At 31.1% G+C, this 15,078-nt stretch overlaps 1 protein-coding gene across 1 annotated transcript; it reads left to right on the forward strand.

Moving 5' to 3' along the window:
* The first annotated feature begins 4,715 nt into the window (after positions 1–4,715).
* LOC128992209 (tetanolysin-like) lies at positions 4,716–14,212 on the forward strand. The gene is made up of 2 exons (XM_054415673.1): positions 4,716–4,819; positions 12,599–14,212. Exon 2 carries the CDS (start codon positions 12,615–12,617, stop codon positions 14,091–14,093), a length of 1,479 nt encoding a protein of 492 aa, XP_054271648.1. The 5' UTR covers positions 4,716–4,819; positions 12,599–12,614; the 3' UTR covers positions 14,094–14,212.
* The last annotated feature ends 866 nt before the right edge of the window (positions 14,213–15,078 follow it).

Raw genomic sequence — 15,078 nt, forward strand, 5'->3', positions numbered from 1 at the left:
GTAAATGGGGACGAACCCCTTGCCAATTTAAGAATTACATTCACTCAGAATGTATCTTTTAAATCTCAATACCAAATCCCGACCTCTCCGAGCATCGGAATCGTCACACATACCGTCTCGGGTGTGACCGATCCATGTGTAGTGTGTGGTTTGAGGATTCAAAATTTGATTGAGCCTGCGCTAAGTCAAATACGACTATCCGCCTTTAAGGATAGAAGTGTGCTCTGTTGTTTCGACTTTGTTTAGTCTCTTCAGTGGTAGATAGGTCCGAAGACCACTACCAGACAACAGTAAGTGTGTTTTGCGTGGAACTTGTTCATTGCGAGATTCCAGCATTCACTGGGCAGTACGAGCGTTCGACTCGCTTTTACAAACTCTGTGTGACAGTGGAAGAATTTAGCAATCCACAATGTCAAGAGTGCCCTACTTTTCAAGATTTTACAGAGACTATATACGTTGATTAATTAATTATACCTCAATTAAGTTTAAAATGACTTTGATTAGTCGTATCGAAATTCAGAAATGTCTACTAGAGACAGCTGAAGTTGGGTTCCAGATTCCAGGAACCAATCAGCAAGTGATGACAGATTTCAGTCATCCAAAGGCACTGGACGTGAAAACAAATAAACATCAAAATTAACGTTGTATATGTTTGTATATGTTTGTGTTGTATAGCGCTGTACACGTTATAAGCTATATATAGTATAATGTCATTAGCTATATATATTATGTTCATAACAATTTATCCTCCAATTCTAAGATATCAGTCAATCCAATTCTAAGGATAGTCAGATTTATTTTTGCTATTAAGATATTAACAATTTAATTGTGATAGTATATAGCAAGACCAGTATATAGCAATTGTTCTTTACAACTAACTCTAGGTTCCTTGTAATGGAAAAACTGCCAATTCGTTCAGTTTTTTCTTTCTTTTCCCAAGAAATAATTTTTCAAAAGTTACATTACTTAGTTATAAATCACTCTAAATAAATAGATAGAGATGCTGTATCTTTATAAGTTTACGAACTTTAACAGGTTGTATGAATTTTACAGGCCAAGATTGGACTGGTAGTAGGACACTCCACCAAAGTTTATCCCAGATGAAGAGATAAGATATGATTCTTTCCTCGTTTGAAAACCATCTGACTAGTTCCAAGTTTTACCATGATGTATAAGGAAAACTACATATAATTTGGTATTTGTTGAACGTAGCTAAATCCTAAGAAACAAAGTACAGTAACAAATTAAATAATAATTTGTTGCAATAACATATATCTATATTATATATAATACGTGAAGCCGTTTTTTGTATATATATATATATATATATATAATAACAGTATGGGTATTTAAACATTTCTTCAGCTTAGGTTTTTGTACCAAAACCCAAAATAATTTTAATACCGGCAGTATACATTAATGAAACATAATTAGTTTTGACGAGATATTTCCATCATGAAGGAAAACGGTATTGAAAGTAACCAAAACATATTATTTATTATTTATGGACAAGTAGGGGTTTATAGAAATGTATGATTTTTGCTTTTAAAGGTTGGTGGTAACTTGTATTCGCTTAACGATCTCGTGGATGCAAGATAAGGTCGTGTACGGTGTCAAATACCACTACAAAACTGCAGTTTTATACAAGTTAATCTCTTTATTCCTTTCACTATGTTGAAGAATGCGCCTTACTACTTTTGTACAATAAAATCTAAATTACCCCAGACACTAACGATTCTAAATAGTTAGAATGGTTGATGATTCATTGTCAAGGTAAACTTTATGCAGCACATTGTGATTGAAAAGTCCCGGAACGGTGTAATATAATTTTACCATTTATATATTCATTCATTCATTTCAAGTCATTACATAATTTGAAAGGACATGGTGTCATATACAGTATAACTAAAACGAAGAAGTAACAAAATGTCTTACTATGACATTCTAGAAAACGTTATGAGAGTTAGTATACCATAATAGCTATTATCATTTACTCTTTTAAGCTATTATCCCTTTCTTATCCCGTAAGGGGGACGGCCCACTAGGAGGCAGACATAATTCCTTAACAGCAGCTTGGGTCGAGTTTGAAACCCTATTAGTTATTACAACACATTACCGCAAATCCGAACTCAAACGGATAACCAAATCAAAAATTACCTTTCGACGATACAAAATGGCAGATTTAAGAAGTATTTACACGGCTATTATTTTTGACTCGGTTGTCCGTTTGAGTTCGGGTTTGTCGCAATTGTATTTTACTAAATAAGACCTTCAATCTGATACTAATTTCGACCTATGCTGTCAGTAACAGAGTTTTGTGTGACTTCTTGTGGACCGTCCTTCACAGGGGATAAAAAATAACAATAGCATAAAAAAGTAGTTAATTATGAGTATTATTCATATACCAAGTCTCGTTATTTTACCTATGATGCAGAAAAATATATTTCACCGGGACTTTAAAAATACACTGTATGTTCGTAGTATAGTAATGTGTTGAAAATAAGACGAACATTTTTTACATTACTTTAAACCATCAGTCATTAATAATTTAATTGTGGTCTAAAAGCACGGTGGGAAAGAAAAGACCTCATCCATAAACCATTATTTAACACTTTCACTAGACGTAAAAAAACTTTATTGGTAGCAGAAAAGGGTGCGACTTGATTCCTTAATTAATAAATTTAAACTGTTAAATAGTCTATTTACACAAACTATAATTATGAAAGCATTAAATTCTATGACAGTACTTAGCCAATCATTTAAATTAATGTGTAATACTTAGTTTGAAGTTCGAATAGTGATTATGTTCTTTTTTTATAAGAATCGGAAGTACAGATCATCGGCTTTAATACAAAATATTCATGTATATACGTAGAGTGCATACAAAAAATACTCATTTCACTTCTATGCAAGATAACACTACTTCACATTTATATTAAATGTGTTAGGCGCAATCAAATGTAGTTTAGGTTGCTTGCTAATCAAATATTGGCAATTAATTAAAATGATTGGCCTAATGTCGTATAAGGGATTCCTGAATTATGGTAAAAATATATGGTAAACTCATAAGTACGACATAATTTAATCCACCTCAGGGAATCTATTTTGATATAGTGTTACTACAAAATATTATACTGTTAGGTAATAATAATGTTATACTCATATGCCAGTAGTCCGTATGATTTTTGCAATCAGACAATTCTATCCTTGTAACAACTTTATTATTGAAGTATTCACAAAATAAGAATACCTATTGTTTGTCTGGACAACGTTTTATCCGACACAATCGTTTAGCAGAAAGCAGGAGTCGATATATTAGTAGTTGACTTCAACACAAGCAATAATTCATTTGGTTAACAATGTATATATTTTATCACGTAAACATTGTCTCACTAGATATTTTATTTGAAATTCACATAATAACTCACGCTAAAGAAGCCATTAAAAAGTAAGTTAGGTTTACTTTTGTAGTTTATACATGGAAAGGTTATTACGAAAGAATTGAATAGCGTAAAAATACGTATATTAAATTAACACTACGATTGTTAATTACTACAACTAATAGAAGCAATTCGAAGCCTTAAAGGTGCGCAATATTTCCTCTTTAAATTGATTTATAAACGTCTAAAACTAGTGCATGCTGGATACGGAATCTGGAATTTCCCAACTTCGGATAGCATTGTATAATCATGTTAAAGTTTAGGTTCGTTCTCTTCTGAGAACAGGATAAGATTCAAGAATTTAAAAAGTTTCGAATACTTTGGGTTGTATTATTCGTTATTGAGCTTTTCTGCAATATCCCCATAAACGAATTGGATTCACCACACTACCAAAAATAAATGAAACAAATTTCATCAGTTTGAAGTATGATTGAAACAGGTGATTTCCTCAAGCCTCCCTTTAAAAATGTTTGTAATGTTAATTAACCGTCCATCAATTTGCTTCATCTAAGGTTTAAACTACGGAAATGAATATCCATTGAACCAATAGTTTGACAGCATCCTCAAGATATGTCACACGTCGATGTTATAACACAAACCACAGGTTTAAATAATATTAATAAACAAAGTATTATAGGATAGCCAACGTTGTTTTAAATTAGTAATAATTATGAATGACAAGTTCAAACTTCACAACCCACACTGTCCAGTTCCATATTCAATTCCAGTAAGTTATAATGCAAAATTATTTAGTAATATATAATCTCCCTCCAGAATTGTATAAGCCAATTCAATTACGTTATCGGAACTTGTTCTATGAACACTGTTTCCGACCATGTTCCTGTATGGTGAACTGCTTGTTTCTGACTACCAAAAACTATTAAGCCAACAAATTAGAAAATTACCCAAAAATATATATTATAAACCTAACTAACTTATATGTGTATAGCATTGGCCTTGAATACCCAACAGTCAGTGTTAAATAACCGTACAATTTTTTTACTGTTTCCTCATCTCATTCGGTAGCAAGAAAACAAAATGAATTAGGATGTCAAAAATATGTTTTATTTTAAGGTTTACTTTACAATTACTTATTACAAGCTGGAAAAAATTATCTAAGTACAATTTTGTTAAGAATTGTCTAGATTTTAATTTTACTTCATTATTTAGGGTCTAATTCCCCTCCACTTTCCTTGGTTATCAAACAATTGATATAGCTGTTTTGCAGAGATGTCGAGTCTTCGGTGGACTTTGGAACACCCCTCCCCCGCGTTACCCACCCCAACCCTTTATAAGCGGACCCCTCAGTCTAGAAGGACGTCAGTTCTAGTCTATCGCTTGGAGTGCCTCAGACTACTACAAGAAATACTAACCGATTGGTAAGTAATTTGCCATGCTTTTATGACTTAATATTGAAAAATAGGTTTTTTAAATAAAATAATTTAAGAGAATATTTAAAATTATTTTACATTTGAATTTCGAAGAATATTTAATCTTTTGAGACAAGGAATTTTATATAATTTTAAAATGTTATACACATTTTTAGTCACGCTTTTTAAATTGAAATATTTTTACAATATGTTTAACTTTGACTATAAACGCTATAAATTATACTTATTACCTACATAAATTTTATTAATTAGAATTGTTATTATATTACTTGTTGTATTAGTCATAAATACAAATTTATTAAATCCTATGTTAGAACAGATAAAATCTGAATCTATGCAAAGGGATATCTATCTATGTTAGGAGAAAACCATGGGTGAGCTTTATTTAGTCAATAGTAAAATCCTTCGAATATGTAAATAACATGTAGACTCATCACACAAACATTTGAAATTACTTTCTAGTAAAATGTTTGAAAAAAAATACTGGGTTTAAATGAGCGAAAACTTATTTGTAAATTAATTTTTCTATTTACCTTTAATTTTAAGAAAGAATAAGAATAGAATAAGAATATTTATTTTGCCCATTATTATCATTTTATTAAATTTTAACTCTCTATCCTTAACTAATATTGCTGTTAAAACAAAATATGTTATCACCCTAAAACAGTTATTAGTTGTTATTCTATTCTTCACGTTCAAATAATTTAAACTTGTCTAATATCTTATGAGCTTGTCATTATTACTGGGTATCTTATATTTGATACCTTAAAAGTAATTAAAAAACAATGTTCTTTCCTACATAAAAAATGGAGTAAGTTGAAGTAATTCCGACATTATAATTGAGTAATGTAAAAGTAATATTTTATCTTAGCTGACATAAATAAAAAGTAAGAGAAGGGAGGGAAGGAGACTATAAATGAAATCGTGAATTAACATAATATTTTATTAGTGACTTTTAAACAGACGTATGAAACACTAACGCAAGTAGTGATACTATTAAACTCATCCCAAGTAACAGAAAATGGTTGCGATACCTAATACTTTTGATAATATGATTATGTTTAGGCCTCAAGTTGTTGAATTGATTTTCTAAGAGTTGAGGAGGATACCGTATTTGAATGTAGATGAATTAATTAACATTGCTAATGTTATTATAATTATGGTTATATGATTAATTCATCTCCCCCCCCCCTTAAATTGTTCAACTACTAAAAATTTGCTCAAATAACTGAAAAAAACAAAAATATTTGAATTATTATTATATGTTAAGCAGGTGTTCCATCACTGTATCTAGTATCACAACTATCACTATTAACGTCATCAGTAACTTATCCAAAAAAATCGGTAACTTATGCATTATGAATTTACCTATTCAAGTAGGTCTAATTCATTATTCATAATGTAATACCGGTAACTACTAGAAAATTATAAAGAATTGTATTATATAAAAAAAAATATTTATAAGAAGAATTACTTAATTGCTATGCTTTACCTGTACAATAAACATATTTTTTTACGTATAGGTACTTTGCCAACTTAATTTCATTTTCAATTAAAAAATTTAAACATTATAGGCTGTTATATAAACATGATTGATAAAACCTATTTATCCAGTATATATTAAAATTAAATGCAAGCAAATTTAATACCCCCGCCGCAGCAAACCTGCAGACTAAGCGAATTTCCATTTGCCTGATTGGATTTACCCTAAAATGTCTCCTTAAAAATATCACATTTATTCCCTATTTAAATAGAATCAGTTTAACACATACTTAGGTTTGCTGCAACATGGAGGGTAAAAGTGTTTTTTTATGTAAAATGTTAATAGTTAGTAAAAAATAAAAACATTTTCCAAATTTGTGCAAAATTTTTTAATAAACAAGCAAACTACAACAGGTAACTTATTCTCCATAAGAATAACATGGGAATTTTAAATTAACAATTTTTTGGAATTTTATCCGTAACCATTAGGCGCATTATAACGCTTCAATATACTAAATTATTTGTTTTTTTAAGCTCTACAAAATAGTTTGGAAAGAAATTGCAAAATTTTATGTTTTTTGGGTCAAAAATTAGACAAACCCATTTTTACCCCATAAAAGCCCCCATAAACCCACGTTCCCATGGTCCGATCATGCTGGTTCGCGAACTCGTTCGAATAAATGCAGGTTTACACGTTTGTACCAAATTTCATCAAAATCGGATCATTTTTGCTCGAGTTATCGCGCTAACGGACACATATATATATCCTATATTTAACAAAATTATAAGTGTTAGAAAAACCAACAACTAAACATTCATTCACATAGGTACTAACAAAATTAACAGCTGTATTTATTCATAACATAATATTTTTGTTTGAAATTAGGTTAACACACTTGAAAATGTCCTTAGAGACGAAACATGTTGTGATTTATTAAATAAAAAAGAATATAAAAAAAGGGTACTCATGTTATTTTACATATTATTTATTAATATATATATATATATATATATATATATATATATATATATATATGAATTTGAACGGATGGTGTTTTTGGCCTCTAGGGACCTCAAAACGAAAAAAAAATCGGTCCCGGGTCCAGGTCTTACCATGAGTACTACGGTAATAGCTTATGGGAAATTCGCTAAAAACGGTCAAAAAAGGGATACAACCCATTAATTAAGATTAAACATAAATAATCAAACAAATTAAACATTTATTTCAAAATTTTTGAAACTTGTTTTTTTTTTTACTACACAAACAATTGTTAAATAGTGTTGTAAACAATTTAAACATTGTTTTAAAATTGTAAAAAAAAACCTAAGGATAAAACAATTTTAAAATTGTTGTAAAATAGTTACAGCTTGTATTAAATCTTATTTTTCAAACTGCAAAAAAACTGATTGTTTAACAATGTTAAAATTGTTGTAAAATAGTTACAACTTGTATTCAAACTTATTTTTTTAACAGAAAAAAACTGATTGTTAAACAATTTAAAATTTTTTTCGATCTTATATTAAAGTTGTTGCAAAATGAAGTTAAAATCAAAATGTTTTAAAATTGTTATACAACAATTGTAATACGACGTTTGACAATTTTATTATTTTTTTTCTTATTGGGATATTATTACTATTAGTTTTTAAATGCCGTAGCAAACCTGAAGACTTGTGACTTACTATTTGCAAGGTTAGATTTTTACTATCATATTTCCTTAAGGTTTTACGATTTATTGCATAATGTTAGGTTCAGGAGTACTTATGTTTAATGCTAAAATATAAGTAATAAAGTGTGTGTGTTTTGTGGTAAATGTTAATAAATTATGAAGTGTTATTACATTTACCAAATCAAATCAAAGTACAGTATATCCATAGATAAGTAAACTATTATAGTAGTTGATTCATTCTCCAATAGAATAAATTAGCGTTTCAATGTACAGTTTCTGATTATTCTAACGATAACTGTTGCTTATCGTTAAAACTTTTATCAGTTTACTTAGTTGCTTACTAAGCTTTAGTATACCTAATTTTTTTAAGCTTTACAAAACGGATTGGAAATAGATTGCTTTAAATGTTAATAATCCAAATTCACCACGAAACCCCCCTATAAGAAACCATTTTTTAGTCTTATCATACTAGTTGGCGATCTTGTTTGAATAACGTAGAGTAATTCGTTTGTAAAAGAATAGTTACAACTTGATTACTTGAACTACAATTATCGTGCTACACTCAAACACACACTATCATACTCACACACGCATGTAAATACACAGACACTACTTCAAATACCACTTTAAAAAGTAATACATCCAGTTAGATATATTTAAAGTCAATGAATTAGCAGTCATTTTATTAATTTTATATAATAGTTATTCATTTCAACCTCCAAAGCTAAAACGGAATGTCGCCAAAATACAGAAGGCTATTATTCTCTACTTTACTGTAATAAACTTAAGTGATTTTTAACAACCTCAGTTAAGAGTTTTTTGAATTTGCTGGATATTAGCCCATAGTTATTTGGATTTTGTATTTATTACAAACAAACAAAAAATACTTCAGGGACAAAAATATTGCAAATAATACTAAATTACTTCCGCAATAAACAAATTATTAAAAATAAATTGCCAATAGCTCTTATTTTTGTATAGTATTTCAAATAGTTTTACAACATAAATAAATTTAAATGTTCACACACAGTTACAATAAACTATAGTTTTTAAATTGTTCAGATAACTATCAAGACTACAAATTTAGTTATAAACTGGATGTTTTGTATTTTTTTGAAAGTAGCACAAACAAGGGAGACAATTAAGTAAATAATTATAATAAATAAAAATATTAATCATTGAAATTATAGTCCTATTAAATTTGTTTAATTCTATAGTAGTAAGTGCAAATCAAATTAAAATTCATTCGAATCGTTACTTTTAAAAGAAAAAATTAAGCATTAGTTTGAAAATGTCTAAAAAAGTTTGTGTTTGCCAATAGATCATAGGCGTTACGAATTTATTGAAAACATATTTATGTCAACTTTCCAAATTACCCTCAGCAAAGGTGCAAATTAAGCACATTTATATTTGCCTGGATTAGACGTTTTACCACAATATTACCTTAAATTTGTCGGTTTTTTTTGTCTTCATTTCGATAAGATTAGAGATAAGAAGTACTTCAGTTGTTGCTCTAGATGAGATAAGTCAGTAAAATTTATTTTGAAATTCAGAGAAAGGAGTTTTACTACATCTTATCATTATTTTTAAAAACCAAAGTTCTAACTATTGAGCAAAGATTACACAGAAGATTACATGACATTGAGAACCATAGTTCAGATCAAATACTATTTACTTTATTTGGTTCAATCCTACAAACACTTAATCCAGATTCAGATTAAGATTCTTTAATGATCATTAAACATACAGTGCAAGTGCAAAAGATCTTGTCATGAAGCATGCGATAAAATACAAAGACCAAAAACAATACATGCATTTTCAGATCACTGTTTTAAGCGGAATTAAATACTCAAGCAAAGGAAGACATTATAAAATAAGTAATAACAATTAACAAGAACTAAGGTGTTGAAATGTTTCGTTACATACTTTTACATACAGAGGGTTTATTATTTCAGCGATTAAATGTTTATGTAAAACAATAATATTTGTCGTAAATTATGTGTGTGTTTATGATACTGTATTAACAATTAAACTCGATTAACCACATTCAAGCGAGGATCGGTGCCCTGGTAATGAAAAATAAATAAGTGCCTCTTCCATTATGAAGCTCTAATATTACTAGATTAGTATGAAATAAATAAACGTGCCTAATTGTTTATTCTCCAAAGGATAGCTATGGATAAAGAATAGGCCTACTGCATTTTAGCACTTGCTTTGTAAAAATGTGGTAAAACAGTAATTTTAAAGTTAAACTTGTTTCATGCTCAACTCGATTACTATATTAAATACCCCACTAGGTGAACCCGCGTCCAATTTGCTTTATTGGATTTTAACACTTAAGATTTAACGGTCCCTGGGAACTGAGCTTTGCTCGTGGTGTTCAATTTTTTTGGAGGTTAACTAAAACATATATAACTGTATGATCTCAAACCGATTTAGTTTTTTACGAAATATTAAATTAAAAATACAGTATAAAATATGAAATAAGTGGAATAATATAATCACATTTTATCATGCTCAATTATTCATGGTATTTATAAATTATTTTTTCACAGTCTTTCCATTTTATGTCACTAAGCCATTGTAAATAAACACGCATTACTAGCCCAGCAAAAAAATAAAAAAAATAAAAAATAATAACTGAAAACTTTGTAGCAATTAAAACATTTTTAAAAAGTTGGGTAATAACACGTGAATGTTATAGGACAGTTGACCTCGTACCAAGTTTCATAGTTTTCCGCCTATATTTGACATCGGGTTACCTAATTGACCAAACCGATAGACGCAATGTACAGTTTTGTGCTAGGCCTAAACAAAATTTCGTGTTTTGTTAAGACCATAGAATTCCTATAATAAATCTACCCACGTAACGCATTAAAATTCAGCATGGACGTAAGACAAGACACAATACAAACTTTGATGAAACACTCAGGTAAGACATGGTTTTAGGCCGGATGATATAGTTTCAAGGCCAATTTCGAGCGCTATAAGATATGTTTAATTATCGAGCTAGTGTTAAAGGTTATATACAAAACTACATTTAAAATAGGTCTGTATAAAACAACTACACAAAAACCAAACTATTAATTTGAAATTATTGTTGAGCTCACGTTAATTACTAAAATACCATTTTTTTGTTTTACCTATAAATCACCACTAAACAAAGTGTGAAGGCCAACGTTTTCTTAAACTTTTGAGCCAATTTAGTGATGACCCGTTTTCATTCTTTATTTGCCTAACAAACATTTTCATACTCATTAAGGGTATTAAGGGTATATGCTCAACGGTTTTTACCCGAATGACCTTTCCTTTTGTACTGCATTTACTAATATGATATTGTACTGAAAAGGTTTGTTATAAGCATATGTTTAAATTTTTGTGTGTCCATTTTGTATAACTGTAATGGCTACTTGGCAATCCGTAAGACCCAAGGTAAATAAAAAAAAAATTGTATTAAACTTTTAACATAAAACATATTCTCCAATATCAGAGTGTAGCATTGATATAGTTTTAATCCTAAAACTAAGATGTTTTTAGGAGTTTAAAGGAAATGGTTGGAGAATATTTTCAAATCATTGTGCGCGCAAATCTTACTGGCAGTATATGATTAGGCTTAGAGTAGTCCCCTTTCAGTTGCTGCTACAGGGAGGGCATTAAAGTTTGTTTTTAGTTTTTATTGGTTGAGTATAAAACAAGTACATGTATAAAATTAGATAAAAATATATGTGTCCATATCGGTATAGCTTTGATGAATGTATGCATTATCTACCTTCGTACAAAATACAGTATGTCAATGAACAAACAAAAATTGTTCGACCGACATTTTATTCACACGGCAACCATTAAACCCACTTATATTTGATATATTTTAAAAACATTTTTAAATACGTTGTTCGTCATCATCGAAATCTTTACGTATGCTAAGCCCGTTTTATTACGCATTTTTTTTTTTACTATAGGCATACATTTGCTTTTGAACTGTCATCGCAAGCTAAAATATCCTACTACAGAAACAAATCATTTAAAATAGAAGTGATATACCAGTAAAACATAATATTACAGTAACTAAATAATACTTATTTAAAATAATGTGAAAGATTCAATGGGATCAATGCAATTTAACGACGTTACTTTAGAATCTATACTCTCCCAAATACTGAAACATTTTATTTACAGCGCAAAAAAAAATTACAACAATATAACATACCAAGAAGTTCTTTTGGTAATTTGCAGAAGTAAAACTGCATTTAAAAGTGTTATTTAACATGTGTTTCTTTTAAAACCACAGCTATGAAAACCTGTACTGGTAACACTCATTCGTATGTTATATTTGTTAAACATTCTACAGGAACTACACCCAGCCCAACAAATGTCGACAAACAACTTTTCTAATCTAGTTTGTTTTGGGTTTCTCTCAATTTCAGAAACGTTTTTGATTCTATAATAAACTATTGTGAATAATTTTAATGTTATCTTTACACAGTTCATAAATGACATTGCTTTGAAAGTCAACTTTTACAATAAATGGATCAAACATTTGCATACGGTAACATGTATATTGAAAATTATACAGTATATCATGAGCTTATCATTATATCGCTTTCTGTATTGTTTCCAGGAGCAGTTAACGCAGGATGGGCAGCTGGAGAGTTCTGTTTGTCGGCGTCGCAGCCTTCTGTGTCTGCAGTGCCGCAGGAGGGGCCAACAATGACGTCGACAGCTACATCTACGGCATGAGCTACTCCCGAGACCAAATCTTGGCCTCCCATGGAGAAACCAAGACCAGCGTTCCAGTTCAAACTGTGGGAAAGGTTGATGGCAACAAGAACTTCATCGTCATCACCAGAGAGAAGAAATCTGCTCAAAGTGGAACGTCTGACATCGGAGTAGTGTCTGCCAACGAACACAGAACCTACCCTGGATCCTTGCTGCTGGCCAACCAGAGACTCATGGACAACAACCCAGATGTCTTGGCAGCTGCCCGTGCTCCCTTGACTTACACCGTAAATCTGCCAGGATTGACCACAGACGGCCACTTCTCCATTGACCCAACCTTCGCCAACTACCAATCCTCAAAGGAGAAAACCCTAAAAGCATGGTTTGATAAGTACTCGAAGGACCACAACGTTGTCGCTAACTTCCAGAATGACTTTACCTTTGCCTACAGCCAGGAATACTTGAGAGTCAAATTCGGTATGGAGTTCAAGAACACCCAAGTTGAAGCCAGCATTGATTTTAGTGCGATGCAGAACCAAGAAAAACTCATCATGATTCATAAATTTAAACAGATTTACTACACCGTCAGTGTGGAACCTCAAAAGAAACCCTCAGACCTGTTTGCCTCTTCAGTGACCGCCGCAGAACTTAAACAGAAGACCAACAGCAGCAGCCCACCAGTGATTGTTGATAGCGTGGCTTACGGAAGGACCATCTACGTCAAGCTGGAGACATCCTCTACTGACAAGGAGGCCAAGGCTACTCTCGCTACTAAAGCCTCGAATTTCGATATCAAAGCGGAAGCTGAAACTGAAATCAAGAGCAAGCTGAAGGACCTTAAAATGCAAGTGTTTGTTCTTGGAGGAAGCACTGAGCACATTGAGCTGATCAACGCACAGACCTTCAAGGATGTCAACAATGTTCTGGTAAAATACGCAAAATTCTCCAAAGACAATTTGGGATTTCCTATTTCCTACTCGGCCAACTTCATCAAGGACAACTCCAGAGCTGTCGTCCAGATGAGCACAGACTACATTGAAACTACCAGAACTGTAAACTCCAAGGGAGTTCTTAGGATTGCCCACAAGGGAGGATTCGTAATGCAGTGGGCCATCACATGGAAGGAGGTGAACTACGACAAGAATGGAAACAAGGTGTCAACTGAGGTCAGCTGGGACAAGAACTGGAAGTCTTTGACTGCTCCTTTCAGCCAGGACATTGAACTCCCAGGAAATGCTCAAGACATCAACGTGTTCGCCAGGGAAGCCACCGGCCTGGCATGGGAGTGGTGGCGCACAGTCATTGACAAGAAGGGCATCCCTCTAGTCGGAGAAAGAACAATCACAGTCTGGGGCACAACTCTCCATCCTGAGCATTCTATTTCTCCCAGTGCTTAAGATACGGTTTAGGACTGACACTTTATTGACATGGTAACTGATTTTGAACTTTTGTGATATTTATGTTTGTTAACTTTTAAAATATTCTGACCAAAAATAAAATTATAGAATGTGTATTGTCTCTGAAAATAATATGAATGGACTTGTTAATGTAAGATATTAAATGTTTTTGTATTGTTTAAATGCCACTTGACTGAATTTTTTATAATAAAAGCAGAATTTTATCACATTTTGTGTTCTTTTTTTGGTGTATGCAAATTTATCATAATTTTTAATTCAATGATAACTGTATCAAAACAAATTTGAACATGCATTAGCTACCCATAATTTTAAAACTTTGCGGTAATTTATTTAAAGTTGTTGGAACATTCAAAGATAAGAATAGAAGGTAGAGTACGCTTGGATTTGTTCAAGAAATTTAGTTTTGAGAATGAATATACTCTAAGTATCCTATTTCAAAACACCTTGCAATGGTAAAAAAACAAAGGCAATGAATTAATGCTAATGAGTCAATAAACATGTTTAAGTTTTGGTGGCAACATTTTTTATAAAACAAGGCTGAAAATATAATGTCGTAAGTAATAGTATGGGTTACACTATGGAATACATGTGAGATGACGTTATTTAAATCAGTCTCTAAATTTCTCATACAATCTGTAAGATTCCAAATATTATAATCTAAAAGTATAACTCATTTTAATCAGACTCTTGAATAGTAATTTTTATTGTTTGATTAATTAGTCTGCATGGATTTCTTCTTCTAATAGGGAAATAGGGAACAAGACTTCGTGATTGCCATATTTTTTCCAAATATCTGACATAATCACTTTTTAACTCTGGGTTAAAATGTCAGTAAAAAACTGTCACAACACAGTGATTGAATGTCTGGTGAGTAAATTAAACACAGGAAGCCTAGCTTTTGACATATCAAACAAATACTAAACTTCAATGATGTAGTTAAATCAGTTTCCCATGTCTTGTTTGC

Source organism: Macrosteles quadrilineatus, unplaced genomic scaffold (genome assembly GCF_028750875.1).
Source record: "Macrosteles quadrilineatus isolate MER2022 unplaced genomic scaffold, UCM_ALF_1.0 Scaffold_4__1_contigs__length_99947679, whole genome shotgun sequence".
In the NCBI taxonomy this organism is placed as follows: domain Eukaryota; kingdom Metazoa; phylum Arthropoda; class Insecta; order Hemiptera; family Cicadellidae; genus Macrosteles; species Macrosteles quadrilineatus.